At 52.4% G+C, this 22,514-nt stretch overlaps 2 protein-coding genes across 5 annotated transcripts in view; both read left to right on the top strand.

Moving 5' to 3' along the window:
• The window catches only part of ARHGEF4 (Rho guanine nucleotide exchange factor 4), a 200,656-nt gene that overhangs the window by 174,511 nt on the left and 3,631 nt on the right, over positions 1-22,514 (top strand). For all 4 annotated transcript variants that reach the window (XM_054478343.2, XM_054478342.2, XM_054478344.2 and 1 more), the window contains 7 exons: positions 7,114-7,253; positions 17,720-17,899; positions 18,891-19,067; positions 19,136-19,315; positions 20,115-20,347; positions 20,701-20,830; positions 22,345-22,476. In XM_054478343.2, the coding sequence (XP_054334318.1) occupies positions 7,114-7,253; positions 17,720-17,899; positions 18,891-19,067; positions 19,136-19,315; positions 20,115-20,347; positions 20,701-20,830; positions 22,345-22,476 (1,172 nt within the window). The remainder of the gene's footprint in view (positions 1-7,113; positions 7,254-17,719; positions 17,900-18,890; positions 19,068-19,135; positions 19,316-20,114; positions 20,348-20,700; positions 20,831-22,344; positions 22,477-22,514) is intronic.
• Positions 14,164-14,334, top strand: SMIM39 (small integral membrane protein 39). Its single transcript, XM_054478346.2, has one exon. The coding sequence runs from the start codon at positions 14,164-14,166 to the stop codon at positions 14,332-14,334; it is 171 nt and encodes a 56-aa protein (XP_054334321.1).

Raw genomic sequence — 22,514 nt, 5'->3', positions numbered from 1 at the left:
TTCCTATTTCTCCACATCCTCTCCAGCACCTGTTGTTTCCTGACTTTTTAATGATGGCCATTCTAACTGGTGTGAGATGGTATCTCATTGTGGTTTTGATTTGCATTTCTCTGATGGCCAATGATGATGAGCATTTTTTCACGTGTCTTTTGCCTGCATAAATGTCTTCTTTTGAGAAGTGTCTGTTCATATCTTTTGCCCACTTGTTGATGGGGTTGTTTGTTTTTTTCTTGTAAATTTGTTTGAGTTCATCGTAGATGCTGGATATTAGCCCTTTGTCAGATGAGTAGATTGCAAAAATTTTCTCCCATTCTGTAGGTTGCCTATTCACTCTGATGGTAGTTTCTTTTGCTGTGCAGAACCCTAAGCCAAAAGAACAAAGCTGGAGGCATCACGCTACCTGACTTCAAACTATACTACAAGGCTACAGTAACCAAAACAGCATGGTACTGGTACCAAAACAGAGATATAGACGAGTGGAACAGAACAGAGCCCTCAGAAATAATGCCGCATATCTACAACTATCTGATCTTTGACAAACCTGACAAAAACAAGCAACGGGGAAAGGATTCCCTATTTAATAAATGGTGCTGGGAAAACTGGCTAGCCATATGTAAAAAGCTGAAACTGGATCCCTTCTTTACACCTTATACAAAAATTAATTCAAGATGGATTAAAGACTTAAATGTTAGACTTAAAACCATAAAAACCCTAGAAGAAAACCTAGGCAATACCATTCAGGGCATAGGCATGGGCAAGGACTTCATGTCTAAAACACCAAAAGCAATGGCAAAAAGCCAAAATTGACAAATGGGATCTAATTAAACTAAAGAACTTCTTTATATCTTTTTCTTGACTGCTTTCACCAGGACTTAACAGTACTATGTTGAATAGAAGTGGAGAAAGCAGGCATCCTTGTCTCGTTCTTCATCTTAGTGATACAGCTTTCCATCTTCCATCACTGAGTGTGATGTTAGCTGTGAGATTTTCATATGTGGCCTTTATCACATTGAGGACTTTTCCTTCTATTTCTAGTTTGTTGAATGTTTTATCGTAAAAACTTGGTCAATGCTTTTTCTGCATAGATTGAGATAATCATGTATTTTTCCTTCATTCTGTTAATTTAGTGTATTGTATTGATTTGCTCTCCTATGTTGACCCATCCTTGAATTCCAGAAATAAATTCCATTTGATCCTGGTATATAATCCTTTCAATATGCTGCTGAATTCCATTTCCTAGTATTTTGTTGAGGATTTTTGCATCTATATTCATAAGGGATATTAGTCTGTAGTTTTCTTGTAGTTTCTTTGTCTGGGTTTATTATCAAAGAAATACTGATGTTATAGAGTGAATTGGGAAGTATTCCTTCCTCTTCAATATTTTTGGAAGAATTTGAGAAGGATTGGTGTTAATTATACTTTAAATATTTGGTAGAATTCACTACCAGATGGTAGAAGCCATCTGGCCCTGGGCTTTTCTTTATTGGAAGATTTTTTTATTACTCTTCGATTTCCCTACCAGTTATAGATCTATTCTGATTTCCTATTTCTTCTTGAGTCGGTTTTGGTAGATTATGTGTTTCTAAATTTTCCATTTCATCTAGTTTATTTAATTTGCTAGTGTACAACAGTTCATGGTATTCTCTTATAATCATTTTTATTTCTGTAAAATAGGTAGTCGTGTCCTTACTTTGCTCATCAAAACTTTTGATTTTTTACATAGGTACAAAAGCAATTCAGTGGAGAAATGGTATTCTTTTCACAAATGATGCCAGAAATAATACCATTAGACCATCCATAGGTGATGAAAATGAACCTTGACCTAAGCTTCACACATTATACACACACACAAAAAAAAAACCTACACACAAAATGGATTGTAGATTTCCATGTAGAACTTTTAGAAGAAAACATTAAGAGAAAATCCTTGAGAACTAGGGTTCAGCAAAGAGTTCTTAGACATGACACCAAAAGCATGACTCATGAAAGGAAAATTTGAGAAATTGAACATTATAACAATTTCAAACTTTGGCACAATGAAAACCCTTTTTAAGGCAATGAAAAGATAAGCTACAGACTGAGAGAAGATACTCGCAAACCTCGTATCTGACAAATAACTCAAATATATAAAGAACTCTCTGAGCCAGATGTGGTAGCACAAGCCTGTGATCCCAGCTACTTGGGAACTGAGGTGGGAGGATCACTTGAGCCCAGGAGTTCAAGACGAGCCTGGGCAACATGGTGAAACCCTGTCTCAAAAAAAAAAAAAACAAGAAGAAAACAAAAAACTTTCAAAGTTCAACATTAAAACACCAATTATTAAATAGGCAAAAGAGGGCAAGGCATGGTGGCTTACACTTGTAATCTCAGCACTTTGGGAGGCTGAGGCAGGAGAATCACTCGAGGCCAGGAGCTCATGATTAGCCTGGGCAACATAGCGAGATACCGTCTCTACGGAAGTTTTTTTCAGAAAATTAGGCAAGTGTGGTGGTGTGAGCCTATAGTACCAGCTACTCAGGAAGTTGAGGTGAGAGGATCCCTTGAGCTCAGGTGTTTGAGGCTTCAGTGAGCCATGATTGTGCCCCTGCACTCCAGCCTAGGCAACAAAGCCAGACCCCATCTTAAAAAAAAATAGGCAAAAGACATAAAGAGATATATCACCGAAGAGGATATATGGCAAGTAAGCACATGAAAAGATGTTCAACATCGTCAGCCTTTCAGGAAATGAAAATTGACACCATGATGAGATATCACTACACACCTATCAGAATACCTAAAATATAAAATAGTGACAATACCAAATGCTACTGAAGATTCAGAGAAACTGAACTCTGAGACATTGAGAGTAATAGGAACGTAAGATAGCACAGCCACTCTGGAAAATAGTTTGGCAGTTTCTTAAAAGCCAGGTAGTCAACTACCATCTGACCCAGTAATTACACTCCTGGGCATTTATCTCAGAGAAATGAAAACTTACGTTCACACAAACCCCTGCTCGTGAATTATCACAGCAGCTGTATTCATAATAGGAATAGTTGGAAACAATCCACATATCCTTAAACAGGTGAATGGTTAAACCAACAGTGGCATGGAATGCCATGGAATTCCATGGAATGACATGGAATATGACTCAACCATCAAAAGGAATGAAGTATTAATACACATAGCAGCTGGGATAGAGTGCAGGGCATTTGGCTGAGTGAAAAAGCCAACCTCAAAAACCTGCTTATGGGTTGCTCTGGTGGCTGTGCAGATCTGCACTGGTGATACAGTGCCATACGCCTATGCACACACATTGTACGAAAGTCAGGTTCTTGACTGGACTTATGAAAGCTAGACCACTGACGGAAACTGGGTGGAGAGTGCACAGTGCTGTCTGTACTATAGTGGTATACCCTGTGACTCTACAATCATTTCACAATAAAACGTGGTTTTTTTTGTTTTGTTTTGTTTTGTTTTTTGGGCGGGGGGTGTTTTGAGACGGAATCTCTCTCTGTCGCCCAGGCTGGAGTGCAGTGGAGCGATCTCAGCTCACTGCAACCTCCGCCTGCTGGGTTCAAGCAGTTCTCCTGCCTCAGCCTCCTGAGTAGCTAGGACTACAGGTGTGTGCCACCATGCCCGCCTAATTTTCTGTATTTTTAGTAGAGACAGGGTTTCACCATGCTGGCCAGGCTGGTCTTGATCTCCTGACCTCGTGATCTGCATGCCTCAGCCTCCCAAAGTGCTGGGATTGCAGGTGTGAGCCACTGCACCCGCCAATAAAAACGTATTTTAAGGCCCTAGGGGATAAGGTATGGCAATTTGACAACTTTTGATGGATTGAAGTTTGTTTTAGATGTGTATCGTGGTTATGTTTTTTAAAGAAAAAGAGATGGGATCCTTATGTTTCAGAAACATATGCCATGGTGTTTACAGATGAAATTATATTGTATCTTAGATTTGCCCTAAAAACTATCCAGTGGGGAGGGGAATTAGATGATGAAACAAAAGTGGCCACATGTTGAGAATTGTTGAAGCTGGACAATGAATATACAAGGTTCCTTATACTATTTTCTCTCCTTTTGTGTACTTTTGAAACTTTCCATAATAAGTTTTTAAACATAAATGAAATAAAAATCATGAGTGTTCCAAGGACTTGTAGCTGTGTACAAGGTTAGGAGAAGGCCCTTGGCTCCTGCTTGCAAGCTGGGCTCTGGCCACTGCCTCCAGGTCGGAGACAGAGTGTATTAGTTCATTCTCACAGTCCTATAAAAAATACCTGAGACTGGGTAATTTACAAAGGAAAGAGGTTTAATTGGCTCACAGTTCCACAGGCTTCACAGGACGCATGACAGGGAGGCCTCAGGAAACTTAGATCACAGCGGAAGGTGAAGGGGAAGCAAGTACCTTCTCCACATGGCAGCAGGAGAGAGAGTGAGCAAAGGGGGAAGTGCCTCACTCTTTTAAATGATCAGATCTCATGAGAACTCATTCACTATCACGAGAACAGCAAGGGGGAAATCCACCCCCATGATCCAATCACCTTCCACCAGGCCACACCTTTAATTCAACATGAGATTTGGGCGGGGACACAAATCCAAACCATATCCCGGAGGGTTTCCCAGGTCAGTTCTGGGGACACATGTGGAGCTTTAACTGTGTTCCTGATGTTGGCTCTGCCAGGCCTTTGGGCTCCACTTTTAAGGAACTTGCCATTTGCCACCCCAGTCATCCTCCCAGCTTCCATCTGTTCAAGTGTTCATCCTTCCATTGGTTTCTTCATCTGTTTCATCACCATTTATGTGTTTCTTCCATCCATCTGTTCACTCATTTATTTACTGAACATTTCCTAAACGTCAACATTAACGAATAAGTCATGGCTCCTGCCTTCAAGGAGCTCAGAGTCTATCTGGTTGGGGGGAGTCAGACCAACACAGTGTACAGGGATGTGTTTCCTTCTATGAGAGTTGTCTGTTCAAGCTCCCTGAGAGTAAGATAAGAGTCATGGATGGGACTCTCACAGAGGAAGAAATGTCTGAAATGAGTCTTCAAAGTTCATATTTTCACCTATGTTGGGCCCATGTGGATAATCCAAGATAATCTTCCTATTTTGAGGTCAGCTGATTAGCAGCCCTGGTTTCATCTGCAACCTTAATTCCTCTTTAATTCTTCATGTAACGTAACATATTCACAGGCTCTGGAGATGCCATCTTTTCATCTTTTGGAGACCATTATTGTGCCTTCTGCAAGAAGAGAGTCCAGATGCAGACCCAGCTATCTAGAATCTCAACTCAAGGACACAGCAGACATTGTAGGTCCATGGGAAAGGACTGCCCATTCCATGAATGGTGCCAAGACCGCTGATTATCCTTAGAGAAGAAAGAAATTGGTTTCCAACCTCACTCTATACCACAAAAATCATTTCCAGGTGGATTAACAGCATACATATCAAAAGAAAAGTTATAAAACATTAAAGGATAACAGAGAAGAATATCATTATGACTGAGGTTGGAAAGAATTTCCTAGACACAGAAAACATACACCAAATAGGACTAGATTGACAAATTTGTTTCTATTAAAATTAAGGACTTCTGTTCATCAAAAGGCACCTTAAAAATAGTAACAAGCCACAAACTGGGAGGAGATAGTTGTGGCACATCTGAGTGACGGAGGTATCTAGAAGTGAGGGAAGGAATGTATGTGTATACATACATACATGAATACATACATATTTTTATGTCAATGATATGTTAAAGATAAGCAATTCAATAGACAAATGGGTAAAACTCATAAACACTTCACATTAAAGGAAAATATAAATGGCCCATAGATAAAAGATCAACTCATTAGTAATCTAAAATGTCAATTAAAATCACAGTAAGATACCATTTCATACCCATTAGACTCAAGAATTTAAATGTCTCATAATGTCAATCACAAGAGCTGGCTGGGATGTGGAGGGATGGAACATTCTTGTGCTGCTTTCAGGTTCTGGGAAACTATTTGGTGTGCCTAGGACCCAGCAGGGCCACACACACCTAGGCATCTACACTCAGCAGTGTGAATTCACACCAGGGGTGATGATTTTGCCCAACTGGGCAAATATCTTAGCTATTATGATGGTTTATGGCTCTCCAGAATGCCACATTGCATAAGCAATACACAATACATTTGTGGTATTGATTTCATAGGGGCAGGGAGGGATTAGGAAAACAACGTGCTCCTTAGTGGGGCCGTCATAAAAGCAGGGTTGAGAAACAATGCCCTAGAGAAACCCTCCAACGCATGCCCGGGAGGCGTGCAGACACCGTCTAGCAGCACCACCACAGCAGCACAGGGAATGACCCACCCTGCTCCAGCAGTACAGCCAACACACAAAATGTGAAAGACTCGTACAGCACAAGACTGTGTGGTAGTGAAAATGAAACAATCACAGCTACACACACAGTTGAGTAAAAAGAGCCAGCCAGAGAAGAGTGGATTTGCTGGCTCCCTTTAGACAAGGTCAAAACTTAGCATAACTGACAGAACTAAATGCTAAGACAAAGGCATGGGAATGATTTATTAAAAGTTCTAACTCTTGAATATCTCTACAGGAGGGAAATGGGAATGGGACTGGAATGGAGTATACAAGATATGGAAGGTCAAGTTTCTGGTGTTTTTCTTAAGTAGAGTGATGGGTATCAGGACTGTTCATTGTATTAAATTTCAAACCCATATTTGTATATAACTGTTTTCTTTGAATACACACATATATATTGCATAACAAAATGTTAACATTTTTCCTAAGGGCCTATACTATAGCCAACACAATGGAAAATGGTTTGTCACTGAATACAACCTAAGGGGCTCTCGAGCTGCGTGATGGTGAATACTTATGTTTCCTTGTCAGCCAAGTTGCTGTAGACTGGGTGATGGGGGACTAATGGTGGTGGTGTGAGTGAGATGGTGCATTCTTTCACCCAGGCCACATGTTTGCAACAAGGATGGTTTGAGAACCTAGCCCTGCAACCTGCACCCTCCCCCTGCAGAAGAAGCATTTGTCCTGAACCCATTGGGCTCCTTCTCCACATGTTCTCCCCTCAGCCCTTCCCAGCCTAGCCCCCTTTGCCCAGCTGCTGTCTCTCCTTCCAGCCATGCCTGATGGAGCTCTGGACACAGCTGTCCGCGCTGACGAAGTGGGGAGCGAGGAGGACCTGTATGATGACCTGCACAGCTCCAGCCACCACTACAGCCACCCTGGAGGGGGTGGGGAGCAGCTGGCTATCAATGAGGTAGGGTCAGGGCTGCGCGGGCAGAGGGAGGGACAGGCTGGGGCTACAGGCTAGATTCCAGCACGCTAATGCAGGCCAGATGCCCACAGTCCATGTTCCATGCGGATGCTGGTGGTGCTGGCCATACACAGTGCAGTTTCAGCCTGCAGTCCTCACTTTGGGATGTGGTGTCTGGGGCCCACAGAGCAGATGCAATGCCAGCGTGCTGGTCCGCCTCATGGGGCTGTCCTAGTGAGCAGCTGTCAAGAGCCATCCCAGCTGGAGGAGTCCTACTTAGTAGAAGGGAGGCCAGGGCTTCTCCAGTCACTCCAGCCCCTGACCCTCCAACCAGCCATCTGGGCAGGCTGGGAACAAGGCGAGGGAAAAACCATTTTCTCTCCTGACAACAGGAGTTCAGAAGTATTGCTGTTGCTATGACAACTGCGTGAAAGTTGCTGTGTTTTTGCTATTCCTACTGAAGCAGAAGAAATCCGTGAGAATCCTCATCGAGGCAAAACTGGTTCCCATCTGAGTTCTCCCTTTGCATTCCCAATGAGAGAGGAATCGTGATGCTTTAACGCCCCTCTCTTTCTCACTCACCCTCCTACTTTCTCAGCCTCTTTTACTTAACTGGAGGGTGTTGTTGAACGTCACGGAAGTGTAACCAGTTGACCGCACAACAAGCACATGCCCATAGCAAATGCCATGTTCTCCAGTCAGGAGGTACTGGTGTGTTTCTGCTTCATTAAAACTGGACTCTGACAACCCAGGATCTTATAGCACTCAGGTTTTTCCTTAAGAAGAGATCAATTTTGAAAGAGTTAAACTTTTCTGTGAATGAATGAGCTGGGGGGCTTCTCAGAAGCCAGTGAGGAGGGGGACGTCCTCCTTACCCACTGGACAGAAGAGTGGAATCAAAGGCCCATGAACTCCTCCTAGAGGCCCAGCTCTAGATGATGATTTAAAATAGTCATTAAGGGCAGGCATGGTGGCTCACGCCTATAATCTCAGCACTTTGGGAGGCTGAGATGGGTGGATCACCTGAGATCAGGAGTTCGAGACCAGCCTGGCCAACATTGAAACCCCATATCTACTAAAAATACAAAAATTAGCCAGGCGTGGTGGCGGGCACCTGTAATCCCAGCTACTCGAGAGGCTGAGGCAGGAGAATAGCTTAAACCCGGGAGGCAGAGGTTGCAGTCAGCCAAGATCGTGCCACTGCACTCCAGCCTGGGCAACAGAGCGAAACTCCATCTCAAAAATAAAAATAAAACAGTCGTTAAATAATGCGCTACTCAAAATCCATGGTGCATAAAGAATAAACATGTAAATAAGCTTTCCCAACAAAGAAAACCTTTCTCTTTAAGTGCCTCTCGTAAGCTATTTGGGATGGAAGGCATTCTGAAATGTCACCTGAAGCAGAATTCACAAGGGATGGTTGTGCTTTTCCTTTGTTTTTTTTTTGAGATGGAGTCTCACTCTTGTCGCCCAGGCTGGAGTGCAGTGGCACAGTGGTCTCGGCTCACTGCAACCTCTGCCTCCCAGGTTCAAGTGATTCTCCTGCCTCAGCCTCCCAAGTAGCTGGGATTACAGGCACCCACGACCACACCTGGCTAATTTTTGTACTTTTAGTAGAGACGGGGTTTCGACATGTTCACCAGGCTGGTCTCGAACTCTTGAGCTCAGGTGATCTGCCCGCCTTGGCCTCCCAAAGTGCTGGGATTACAGGCGTAAGCCATGCTCGGCTGGTTGTGCTTTTTCTGGAAGACTCAGGCTGCCTCCTCCATCTTGGGGCTTAGTCCAGCAGGGGGACCCCGAGGGGGCCTGTCAGATGTGGGGCACGGAGCACTGAGCAGTGACCGTTTGAGCTGGTTCACATGGCTGTGACACCGGCTGGCGTGAGGCTGTGCAGGGCTGATGGCAACTGATTGCACACACCCGGCAGGGTGGGCTCTCAGTACATCTCCAACCACGAGGATGATCATCCCAACCAAAGCCCTCAGGACTCCGGAGAGGTGGGGGTTCCATGGCTGGCCTTATGGCTGCGGCTGCGTTGATCTTGTGTCTGCGTTTCATAGTTGTGTGTCTCCTACCTGAGGGTAAAATTATGGATTGTCACATCTTGCTGCTGGTGAGGAGGTGTTTCTTTGGGCTCTGAGTTCCTTGACAAGTTGTTCTTCTAAGATGCTTTGGCCGAGAAGGCCAAGAGCCAGGACTTCTCTAAAAAAATAACCCAAAAAACGAGGCTCTGTCATCTTTCTGAGGGAAAGGAAGGCAGTTTAGATTTGGATTGTGTACGCGCCTGTTTGGTCCTGTTTGGTTCAGAGGTCTCTCCTGGCATTGGAGGTTGCTGAGCAGACGGAGTATTGCTGGTATGCCTTAATGTTTAGGGCGCGTGTCCCCAGGGAGAAGGATACGCACATCACAGAGGAGAGGCTGGTGCTGGGGAGGCTGGCTCCTGTCCCAGATGGCATCCACGTGCCTCATGAAGGCTACCAGTGCTTCCAGATCCTCATGTAGAAAGGCTATCCTGAGAAAGGCAGTAGGAAAGGCAGGCCCGGGCTTGGAGGCCTCTCGGGTCCAGCACAGCGCTGCAGCAAGGCCATCTCTGTGTTTTGTGGGTGGATGTGAAACCGGAGCCCTTGCTGTGCCTAGCTTGCACTGCAGACTCAGGAAAGGTGGTGCCTGCCTGTTAGGAGCCGCCAGAAGCATTAAGTGGACTTACTCATCAGAAACTGAAAAGATAAGAAGTGATTGTCGCGCGACAGGCCAGTTCCCAGGCCTTCAGGGCAGCACTCCCGCGGGCTCAGCCAGAAGCTTTGCTGGGGGTTAGCGTGACTTTAATATCTAGAGATGAGCAAAGCAACAGGTGTCAGAGAAAAGTCCTTACTAAATAATATTTGGCTTGCCCTAAAATCACATATTCACTTCTATTTTCTAAGAATACGTAGGGGCTAAATTGTGACCCTTTCTTATCTTTTTGAGCTCTCAGTTCTTGACAAGTTGTTCATTCTAAGATGCTTTGGCCAAGGAATATCTAAGATGTTTGACATCAACATGAACAAGAAAGGGTCACAATTTAGCCAGATGCCTCCGTCAGAAGGGGACACCACCTTGCAATTTCCTAAGCAGAACGAATGCAAACCCTCTGGCCTGGAGAGCGGCCCACTCGGGGCAGAGCAGCGAGGCAGTTTGCATTCCAGGTACATGAGGAGTGAGTTTTATGCTTGCACACAGATGTGTGTGCACGTGCCGTACATAAAGGGTGTGGGTGTGTGTTGCATATATGTAACGTGTGTAGTGAGTACTTGCGTCAGGGAGGCACCAGGCCCTAGGATGCAGCTGTGCAGAAGCCATGGTCCTGCCTGCAGGGAGCTGCCCACAGGCCGTGTCCGTGTGGGCCCCTGCATTGTCCTGTATGGGCCTGAGGAACGTGCAAACAGGTACAATGTCTTGTTCCTTCTGCGTTCCTTGAGTTACCTGTGCCCTGCCCCTCGTGAGTGTCCAGTCCCTGCCAGGCAAATTAAGAAACGCAGACGCTGACTGTTTTCAGTGCCCAGGAGCGTACTCTCTTCTTCCAGCACTGGCCCCTCTAGGGCCTACCCCCAAGGCCGTGGCCCAGGCCTGGGCCTGTCTGCCCAGTTCCTCGCCCTCCTCCTTGGCCGTCTTGGGCTGCACTGTGCCACTGCAGTCAGGCCTGAGGCCACCCTAAGCCCCCTGGACTTTTTCTGAAGCTAAAGCCAGAAGCGCCTGTCCGTGAGAGTGACCACCCAGCTCCCTCCCCACCACCACCAGCACCGTGTGGGCAGTGCTGCCAGTGCAAGCCATTATGTGACCAGGGGAGAGGATGGCCTGGCTCCTGCTGGGGAGGTCTAGGGTCTCCCACTGCCCACTGGCACCTGTGAATAGCAGCCTGTCCCCTGGCTCATGTCTTGCAGCATCCTGTGAGCTGCTTCTGCCCCACCTCATGGAGTGCCTAAGCCCAGCTTGTCTTCCAGCCTGGTGAGGATGAGCATGAGGTGTCTGGGGCACTGATAGGCATCAGGTCCTCTGTGGGGCTGAGGAGGGGGAACAAGAGCCAGGTCGGGCCTGGGGACAGATGTCCCCAGGGCAGGGTCACTGCCCTTGCTCTCCTGGCATTCTCTGTGAGACACCCCGAGGATGCTATAGGACATGAAGCTAGCTCTTGGTCACCCCTCATGGAGTCACTCTGACTCGCTCCAGGTGTTTTTGTCTTCCCTGAGTTCCTGTGCCACTGGACATCCCTCCCCAGGCCTGACCTGGCTCTTATTCCCCCTCCTCAGCCCCAGGGAGGAGCCTGATGGCTGTCAGTGCTGCAGATACCTTGTGCTCATCCTCATTAGGCTGGACAACAAGCTGGGCTTAGGTGCTCCATGAGGCGGGGCAGGAGCAGCTCACAGTCCCTTGGGGCCACTGCTGCCACTTGTGCGCAGGGCTGCAAGGTCACCTGGTGGACAGCCCCTCCAAAGTGGCTTTCCTCTTCCCTTTGTCCCCCCAAAGCCACAGCACTGGGGGCTCACCCCTCATCTGCCCCAGACACCTATGTCTCCCTTCTGCTTGCACATCAGTCCTGCCACCAGCCTAGTTGGGCCTCTCCCCTCCCTGGTGGGAGCTGTCTGTCCTACCCCTCAAGAGCCTAGGCCTTTGCCTTCAAGCTTTTTCTTTTCTTTTTTTTTTTTTTTTTTTTTTTTTTGGACAGGGTCTCACTCTGTCACCCAGGCTGGAGTGCAGAAGTGTAATCTTGGCTCATTGCAACCTCTACCTCCAGGCTCAAGTGATCCTCCCACCTCAGCCTTTCTCGTAGCTGGGACTACAGGCACATGCCACCACTCCTGGCTAATACGTGTATCTTTTGTAGAGATGGGGTTTCACTATGTTGCCCAGGCTGGTCTCGAACTCCTGAGCTCAAGCGATCCGCCCGCCTTGGCTTCGCAAAGTGCTGGGATTACAGGTGTGAGCCACTGCACCCTGTCTGCCTTCAAGCTTTTCCGTTAGGTTTTTGGTCATGAAACTCACATAGGGAAGCTCTTACCACTGCCATTCCTGCCATAAACCCAGCTCTCTGGGATATAGAGGCTGGGGGCCCCTAGGCAGGGAGAAGGACCCCGCTCAGTCCTCAGTCAGGGGTGCTTCAGCCACCTTCAGTCCTCCCCAGGCTGCCCTGCTGTGCATGGGGCAGAGGATGTGCCCAGCACCCAGCTGGGGCTGAAGAACCAACCCCTGCCTGCCCAGGCCTGGCCCAGTGGCCGAGCAGGCTGCTGTAGACCCTCCAGCACTCAGTGCCTGTGCCGGCCATCCAGCTCACCGACCCACTGTGCCCAGGGCCCAGAGGACATGTACCCTTCTGGGTGGCCAGCTGTTCAGAGGCCACAGGTGCACAGTGAAGCATCCACACGTCAGGGGTTCGGAGCCACACCCCATGAGAGGACACATCACCATCTTACTGGAGGAGTGCTGGGATTTGGGGGTACCAGCGAGACTTTAGATGTCTTCTGATCCCCCCAATTCTCCTGACAGCTTGGGGAAGCAAACCTTGAGACCAGCGTTTTCTAAAGAACTGGGCATGAGCAGTACACCAGGCAGATGGGCCCAGGCTGAACCTTCAGATGTGAGGGAGGCACACAGCCTCTCTGGACATATCTCTGACACTCCTCTGCACACACACACACGGGCATCCACGTGTGTACATATGCACATGCATGGAAACCCCACCCACATACACACAGGTACCCATATGTATATACACACAGGTATCCCCTTACACAGAGGTACCTATGCACATGCACACACAGGTACCCCTTGTGTACACACATGCACACACACGTGGCATCCACTCTGCTTTATAGTCAACAGGATGGCGACATTCAGGGTACACTCACCTATCCTTGCAAGGGGTGGCCAAGAGCTGGCCACACACACACAGATCAGAGCATACAAAGTCACTCCCATGGGAACGCCCAGTCTCTGCACACATTCCCCTCTGTGCGCCCCTCCCTGCCCTCCAGGGACTCTTCTTGCTCTAGGATTCAAAGCACTGAGCTTGTTGCCCAGAAATCTCTGCCCACACCTGAGTGGAGTGTTTAGCCCTCTCCCCTGCAGTCTTCTTATCTCTCAGAAGGACACACTGACTGTACTTGGGCTGTCATTCTTAAGGATAGAATGAGAGCTCTTGCACAAGAGCTTTGAAACCTACAGGGTTAAGGTTGCAGGCTGTGTCGAGTGGAGGCAGAGGAAGCCCTGGACGCCTGGCTTTTCCAAAGAAACACAATGCTGCTCGGACGCTGCGGCCAGTGAAGAGCGGCCCCTCAGGGTGGATCGCTCCCACCGGAGTTTAAATCCTGCCTCCACCATCCCTGCATTCCTGCGCGATTTTATGACTGAGCAGAATCCCTGACCTTTCAGAGCCACGTTTACTCATCTGTGAAGTGGGGGCCTGCGGCCAGCCCTTGTAAGGAATCAGAGTCCCTGGCCCATCCCTCTCCAAAGCGCCGGTGCCAGGCGTTTTGGCTTCTGTATCTCTGAAACGAGGAGGTCCCGGGGCATCCCCGAGCGCCCCCGTGGCCATCTGTGCCACTCGCCAGCCCAGGGCCAGAACTGCTGTGCCGGCGTGGAGATTCCCGACCCTTTCCAAGGAGGTGCCAAGGGCGCAGCGCAGCGCACGCCCAAGCCGCCGCGGCCCCTCTGAGCCTCTCCAGCCCGCCGCCGCCGCCCCCGCCCGCACAGCCGGCTTGGTTGCCAGGGTTGCCAGGGCTTGGGGCCTGGGAGGCGCCGCGCGCACGGCGCCGGCTTCGCGGGAGGAGCCCCAGGCCAGCGAGCGCAGGCGCCCCGCCTCTCCCCGGGCGCTGCGGGCCACCGGCTCGGCCCTGCGCGGCGGGATCTCGGGGCCGCACGGAGCGGAAGGCCGGGCTCCATGGCGAGGGCCCCGCAGCCCCGGCGCGGCCCCGCGGCGCCCGGGAACGCCCTGCGCGCCCTGCTGCGCTGCAACCTGCCCCCCGGTGCGCAGCGCGTGGTGGTCTCCGCCGTGCTGGCGCTCCTGGTTCTCATCAACGTCGTGCTGATCTTCTTGCTGGCCTTCCGCTGAGCAGCTGCGCGGGGCGCCGCGGGGAACCGCGCCGGGGTGAGTGGCGCGGGCGACGGCACTCCAGCCGTTGCCACCGGCGGCCTCCGCACTGGTCGCGGAGGGGAGGCCTCCCTTCCACCCCATGTGCTCACTACCAGGGCCTGGTCCGCGGGTGTCGCCGAGCGGGTGCCTGAGGGGCGTGGTGGCACGTGTGTCACAGGGTCCTTCTGTCCTCTGTGCCCTGTGGGGAGTGGGGGCTGTGGGGGCGAGGGGGGAGGCCAAAATGGCGCGTCTCTGCGTGTAACCGAGGATGCGGATTCAGCTGGGGCTCGCCGGCTGCTTGTCTAGAAACGGCGTGCATGTGACCGCTGGGTGAGCGACCCCGCGCTTGCATCTGTGTGGGTTGAGTCAGGTGTGTGGAAGACGCCCGGGCACCGCTGCGCATGTTACCTGCAGTTGTTTTTCCCGTTTTAGGCCTTAAAATACGTGGTGTCAGTCTCCCCACGGGCAGAGCCCCTCCTGCCCCCCTTGCACGTGGGCCCTCTGAAGCCCCCACCCCTGCTGCACAGCCTGCGGGTGTTCACAGCCGCCCCCACCCTGCACGTCTGGTAGGTGGGCAGGGTGGGGAGGGCAGTGGCCGTCACAGGGAGCAGCTGGAGGCAGAGCCTGGCAGCGTTGCCCTTCTGGAGGCTGTCAGAACCTCAGAGGCACAGGAGGGGATCCCGCTCCCTGCCCTGGGCTGTTTTAGTCTCAAATGTGCGCCTCCATTGGGACCTTCTCCCACAATAGAACAGCCAGTTTCACAGCCCTGCTGTGTCTCAAGAGTCAGTCTCCGCTCCCTGCAGGCAGAGAGGCAGCCTGGACTCCTTGCCCCTTGGGCCTGTCTGGCTTGTGTCTTGGCTCAGGTGCAGCTGTGCCTACGAGCACCAAAAAGGGCCTCTGCCCAGAAACGCACCTAGCGCAACGGCATCAGAGGTGGAGCATGACTCTGATGTCCTACGAAACTGTCTCTGACCTCACAGAGCCACATTTCGTCTTGATGACAACACAAGACACATTTCACAACACACAAGTTCACATTTCTCCTAACTCTAAATTAGAGTACCTTCCGAGTAGGAGGCTATGCAGAAGGGGCTGACATCCTTACATTGGTGGGAGGCACAGGAGAACTTGCTCACGGCATGTGTTCCTCTGCCAGGGTGCGACAAAGGCAATTTACACCTCCTCCCCTCCTCCCCAAGGTCTTCCAGATGACTGGGCAGGACAAGTGTGGGGCTTGTCCCTAATGGTGCCTGGAAGCTGGCCTCTCTGTGAAGCCCTCCTCTTGCCTGACACCTGGTGACCTTCCCTGACAGCTATGTGGGGGGCCACCTATGCTGGATCCAGTCCCACCTGCAGGGACAGGCAGCATAAAGGAAGGGGGAATGGGGGCACCAGGCTTTTGCTCAGGGCTCATTTAAGGGAACCTAGGGACAGAGGGTGACACCTCACCGGGTTAATATCAGGCAGGAACCTCCTGAGAAGGGAAGCAGTGGGAAAATGAGCCGTGTTGAGTGTGTCGGGTCACCTCCTCACAGCCTGTGTCACAGACCCCAGGTCAGGGCCATGTCACCTACAGCTCACACTCTCACTGGTGTCCCCAGGCCGCCATGTCTGCTTCCTTCTTTCCCTGGAGCCTCATCCTTCAGGGCCTCAGTGGGGTGAGCCAGCTCCCCACCGTGGCAGGTGGGCTCCTAACATATGGTCACCTGAGGCCTCCTGTCTCATCCTATCTGAGTGGTAGTGGCAGCTCATGATCTGGAGGCCACCCACAGAAGGTCTTTGTGGCTGGGAATGAGAGCAGTGGCCCCCTGTGGAAGCCTGCTGCCCCCAGGAATAACCCAGGGCTCTGTGCCTGGGACCCCGCGGGGGCCTCTGGAGGTCTGCAGCCCCCGGGTGGCTGCCACACTGTGAGGGTTCCTGTGCTCACAGGCTCATGGATCACTCTGAGGAGAGCTTCCATCAGGATTGGAGCAAGTTTTACCCCCAGGAAAGAGAAGGTTTGTCCTTCCCTGAACTTGCTTGCTCAGGACCCCTGGAGGGAAGCACCATCCCGAGCAGGCTCTGGAGCTTCAGTGCTCCAGTGGCCAGCCCCAGCCCTCACCCTGTCCATTCAGGCAGAGGCCTCTTAGCTGGAACACAGGACTGGCCCCACTCTTGGTTTCCATGTTGAGGTGAGGATTCACACAGTGCTTAGGGAGTACCCAGTGAAGTGAAAGGAGGGCTCCTGGGATAGGAGCTCAGATGAGGGCCTATTTGTGACATTCCCATCCTTGACCGCCTAGCCAGGCCCACAGCTGTGACAGCCAGTGCCAACACCTGGTCCTAGCAGGGAGGGGCATGGACCTCACCTCCTGTGCAGCCCCAGCTCACTCTTCCTCTCCTGCCCTGAGGCCCTAAAACTGCTCATCATTCAGGGAGCAGAAACAGATCCCATGTTAGGAGAAGGCAGAGGTCAGCCCCATGGCGTGCAAGGGCTGCCTGGGAGGGGCAGGGGAGTGGCCAGTGTCTCTCAGTCCACACCACTCTGGAGCAAGGCACTACGCTGGTTATTTGAGCAGAGAGAAGCATGTGAAGAATGGTCGGCTAGGTATAATGTGGTCGACTGGGTAACACTACACAAGAGCAGTCCCAAAGTGCCTGTCACAGAGGTAGCAGCTGCAAAACGTTCCTGCTTCTCCTAGAACTTGGGGAAATGAAGGGAAGAGGCTGGACTAACTCAAACTTAGGATCACAGGGCTTGGGACCTAGAGCTCTAAGAAGGGGCATTGCTCAGCTGGTGCTGGCATCTCTGGGGCTTGGGGTGGGAGCAGGGGTGCCATGAGGTTGGTTCTGCAAGTGTTGAAAAACACACAGCAAACAAGCTCCAATCACTCCAGTGGCAGGACATTGTCTACCTGGATGAAGGGGCATTGTGGTTGGTGGCTGACCTTACAGGCAATGCTCATCCACAAGAAGCCCACAGGAGGGCACCAGCCCCCAGCCCCTCCCTCCTGCAGCCTTGCAGCCCCCAGGCCCTCCCTCCTGCAGCCTTGCAGCTCCCAGCCCCTCCCTCCTGCAGCCTTGCAGCCCCCAGGAATGCTGGGTTGGGAATGCTAACAGGGAGCAGTTGGCAGTCCCAGTGACAGGATCAGATTCCGTGGCCAGTTCACTTCCGGCTCCATCACTGAGCCTTGATAATCTAGACATGCCCAGAACACAGCCCCTGCCCCAGGAAAGCCCTGCTCTTGTCAGAGGCAGCCTTGTCAGCTCCTCTGTAAAGGAGTCAGGATCCCCTCTTCCCAGGGCTGCTGAGGGAGTGGAGACAGGGCAGGGAGGCCCAGGCAGCCTCCCCCACTGACCCGCCTGCCCGTGGCTCTCTCGGCAGCTCATCAGCGATGGCAGCGTGGTCTGCGCTGAAGCACTCTGGGACCATGTCACCATGGACGACCAGGAGCTGGGCTTCAAAGCTGGGGATGTCATCGAAGTGATGGATGCCACCAACAGAGAGTGGTGGTGGGGCCGGGTCGCCGATGGCGAGGGCTGGTTTCCAGCCAGCTTCGTTCGGGTATGGTTCCAAGCCCCAGCTTCTCCCAAGTTGGGCCCATAAAAAGCTACCTGGTTCTGCAGAGAAATCCAAGCCCAAAACAGCTCTGGCATCTGAGGTGCAGAGCGCTGGGCGGTGGGTGTCGAGGCGCAGTGTCACAGCCTTCCTCCTCCTGGAGAACCACTACTCCTGCTCCCATTCCCCTTCTGGTGAGCCCTCGGGGCCTCGGGGGCCAGAGAGGAGAGCAGTTGACAAATGAGTGTGTGCAGACACTAGGCACCCCTCTGCGATAGCCCCACAACTCCAGGCGCTAGACATTTCCCAAGCCCTGAAGAGCACTGATAGGGGACTGCTCACCTCACACACAGCCCCGGGAGTGGGAACCATGACTTACACCTGAGGAAGTTGAGGCACGGTCAAGTTATTAGCCCTGGAGATAGCAGAGAAGGGACCCGGATTCCATCTAAGGGGGTCTCCGGTCTTCAAAGAAGGAATCCAGGTGCAGTCTCCAAAAGGCCTGGCTCAGGGCGGCCAAGCTGCGGGCCGTCCGGCGGGGAGGTCCCAGGCCCTGGTGTTCAGAAGCTCCTCCTGCCCCAGACCCCCTGGGAAACTGTCCACTCCGCACCCTAAGCCTTTCCCCAAGTTGCATGTTAGCCAGCGGGCGCGCCACCCATCCCCCTGCTTCTGCCCGCTGAGGCTGGCAGGAGCAGGCACTGGTTCAGGAACTGCAGCAAGCGCTCCAGCCTCTGTGCCAGGCACAAGCAGGGTCTAGGAAGGAGGCCAAATCGGTGTTCGGATCACACTGACGGCGGCTGCGGGCGTCGGAGCCGCCATTCCTCGGTCCAGGACTTGCGTGGGTGGCATGGTGGGGGGAGCTGGCCGGCCAGTCCTCAGCCCCGCGCCTCGTGCACCCTGCGGGGCCTCCGAGACCCGGTTCCCGCCGCTGCGGCGCAGGGCGCGGGGCGTTGCTCCGAGGGATGCGGGGCACTGACCGGCCGCGTATGGCCTGCAGCTGAGGGTGAATCAGGACGAGCCCGCGGATGACGAGGCCCCTCGGGCCGGGGACAGCGGGGCGGAGGACGGCGGGGCGGAGGCGCAGAGCAGCAAGGACCAGATGCGGACCAACGTCATCAACGAGATCCTCAGCACTGAGCGGGACTACATCAAGCACCTGCGCGACATTTGCGAGGTGAGGCCCGGCCGGCGGGCGGTGGCGGGGGACCCGGTCGGGGGAGGCCTGACCATGTCCGCCCGCAGGGCTACGTCCGGCAGTGCCGCAAGCGCGCAGACATGTTCAGCGAGGAGCAGCTGCGTACCATCTTCGGGAACATCGAGGACATCTACCGCTGCCAGAAGGCCTTCGTGAAGGCCCTGGAGCAGAGGTTCAACCGCGAGCGCCCACACCTGAGCGAGCTGGGTGCCTGCTTCCTGGAGCATGTGAGCGCCCGCCCCCAGCGCGGCCCCTGGCCCCTACCTGGGCGCTGCGTTCAGAGGCTGCTGCGGGCGCCAGCGTGGACAGCGGGTGGCTGGTCCCAAAACCTTCCACAACGCCTGGGCCCCAGCTCCAGCCCTCTATCTGCCCGGCTGCCCGCACCCTTCAGGACAGTTTTAGGATGGTCTCTGCTTCTGGGTGGGGAAACCAAGTCAGGGAACGCTCCTGGGAGCAGAGGGCTGGGGCGTCCCCCAGGAAGGACTTGCTTTGACAGATAGGAGGGCAGAGGCCTGCTGAGCGCCGCAGGGGCTGTTCAGAGTGAGCGCTGGGGTTTCTCACACAGGGAGAATTTACAGCTTGCTTAGGCGGCAGATGCTGGCTGGCATTTACCAAGGTTCACTGGGCCGCTCTAAGTGGACACCTCCTAGCCTCACCTGTTAGAGAAGGGCCTTGTTTTGGCCTTCTTGGGCAGTCGAGCGAGGGTGAGCAGAGGATCCCTGTCCCACCCAACCCCCCTACCACCGCCGCTTTTTGGCATTGTTATCCCGTCGTTATCATGGATTTCACCCAGAAGGCTAACGTGCAGCCGGGACACCTGCTCATATTCTCGCCTTTCCCACCCCTGTGTGTGACTCCATGTAGCTTATGCCCCAGGGAAATAGGTACACAGAGCCTGGGTCTCCACTAGCCCCCAGCCCAGCTCCTGAAGGAAATGTAGAGGCTCTCTTGCCCTTCCCAGACATGCAGCTGGATTGCCTGTGGGAGCAGCAGAGAGCTCTGCTAACCTCCAGCTGTGCCCCTCAGCAAGCCGACTTCCAGATCTACTCGGAGTACTGCAATAACCACCCCAACGCCTGCGTGGAGCTCTCCCGGCTCACCAAGCTCAGCAAGTACGTGTACTTCTTTGAGGCCTGCCGGCTGCTGCAGAAGATGATTGACATCTCCCTGGATGGCTTCCTGCTGACTCCGGTGCAGAAGATCTGCAAGTACCCTCTGCAGCTGGCCGAGCTGCTCAAATACACGCACCCCCAGCACAGGTAGGAGGGCACTGAGGCAGGGAGGCAGCCCATGCCTCTGCACGCCTCCAGTCAGCCAGTTTGAGCATCAGCAGTATGCTGGGCACTGCTGCAGGCCCTGGGGCAACACACAGAAAACTAGCCCTGTCCTGATGAGCTCCTTGCAGTGGGGGAAGAGGATGCCAACAGGATATTAAACTCTGCTCTGTGCCTGCCATTTATGGAGAAGAGAGGGGCTGTGCATCTGATAGTGAGGATGTGGTCAAAGGGCACAGCCCTAGAGGAAAGCAGCTCCACACATGGGGGCTGCAGGGGATCCTCACCCTTTCTCTGTCTCCAGCCTGCAGCAGCCTTCCATCTCTGTTCTGCCCCAGGGACTTCAAGGATGTTGAAGCCGCCTTGCATGCCATGAAGAACGTGGCCCAGCTCATCAACGAGCGGAAACGGAGACTTGAGAACATCGACAAGATTGCTCAGTGGCAGAGCTCCATAGAGGACTGGGAGGTGAGGGCCTGGGGGTGCAGAAAATTCCAGGAGGTCTTGGCCCCTTGCTTTAAAATCATGCTTGCCCCGGAAAAATCTAGAAGGGAGCTGAAGCAGGGAGCTGCGCTCCTGGGAGCTAGCAACAGATGCTCATGGTGTGAAAGCCCGTGCCCAGCGTGGGCTCTGGACCTTTGGTGCTGCCTTCCGTAGCAGGCTTTGGCACCTGGTGGCCTCTTTTCTATGTGAAACTCCTCCCATGAGCAGCCAGCCAGCCCAGGAGAAGCCCTCAACAGAGGAAGTGTGTTCCTCAGAAGTGTTCTGTCCCTCTGCCTTCAGGGGACAGGCCAGATCCCTGTTTTAGTTCACTTCTGGGACTCCCAACAGAAGGCTGCAGGCCCAACACAGCATGACCAAAAATGCATCGCCACCCATCAGAGCCTCCTGGTTCTGTTTGTCTGACTTGCACGTTTCTCTTTGCATCTGCCAATCTTGCCTTAGAACTAATGACGATGTTCCTGTCCCCCTCCACCCACCCCCACTTGCATCTGCCAATCTGCCACCTCCTGATCTGTTCCCAAAGGCTCCCTACCCACATGGGTGCTGCCACCACCATGCACCAGCTGTCAGGGAGAGAAATGGCCTGGAAGTCAATCAATCAGTATCAGCCACAGAACATTATGAAAATACAGATTCCGGGGCCCCACCCTGGACACAGTGAATCAGAAGCCCTGGGGTGGGGCTGAGGAATAGGGGCAGTCAGTTGTGAGGCGGGGCTGAGCAATAGGGGCAGTTGTGAGGCCCAGCCCTGGCTCAGGGCCCTCCAGAGTCACTCATCCCAAACAGGCCACCGCCAACCACTCCCAGCTGGGGTTTGCATTTTCAAGGAGGAATGAGACCAGGGCAGGGCTTAGTCTAAAAGTATGAAGCCCAAGGGTGGATGATGGACCTTCAGGTCCTCAGTGTATTTAGCTGGGAAGAGGGCCTCCTTAGAGATCTCAAAGACTGGCCTCAGAGGTGAATCCCAGACAGGCCTAATTCTTCTCTAGGGCAGCACTGTCCAATCAAACTAGCATGTGAGCCACATATGGAATCGTATGCTACGCAGTAGACATCTTTAAAAAGGGAAACAAAAGAAACAAGTGAATTTAATTTTAATAATGTTTCATTTAACTCCAAAATAGCATTTCAACTTGTAATCAATTAAAATATCATTACTGAAATATTTTACATTATTTCGTATGAAGTCTTCAAAATCAATGTGTATCTTACACTGACATCACATCTAATATGGATTAGCCACACTTCCAGTGCCCAAGAGCCACCAGAGGCCACTGGTGACAGGGGGCTCCTATTTTGCAAGGACAGCCAACTCACAGGCCAGACGTGCCACCTCTTCCTCCCTCTCCCAACCATGGCCTGGCCAGGTGGGTGCTGCAGGCAAGGCCAGGGGGAGGTGCCCCACCCATGATGGGGGCAGGAAGTGGAGCCCACGGTTGGGTATGCTAGGCTCATGGTTCTCCTTGGGATCTTCCCAGGGAGAAGATCTCTTGGTCAGGAGCTCAGAACTCATCTACTCGGGGGAGCTGACTCGAGTTACACAGCCTCAAGCCAAAAGCCAGCAGAGAATGTTTTTTCTCTTTGACCACCAGCTCATCTACTGTAAGAAGGTACCAGAGCTGCTCTGCCCTGCTGCCCCAAGTTGAGC

This window comes from Pongo pygmaeus, chromosome 11, assembly GCF_028885625.2.
Source record: "Pongo pygmaeus isolate AG05252 chromosome 11, NHGRI_mPonPyg2-v2.0_pri, whole genome shotgun sequence".
NCBI classification, from domain to species: Eukaryota; Metazoa; Chordata; class Mammalia; order Primates; family Hominidae; genus Pongo; species Pongo pygmaeus.
The sequence above is the reverse complement of the archived record's forward strand: the minus strand, read 5'-3'. Positions and strand labels throughout refer to the sequence as shown.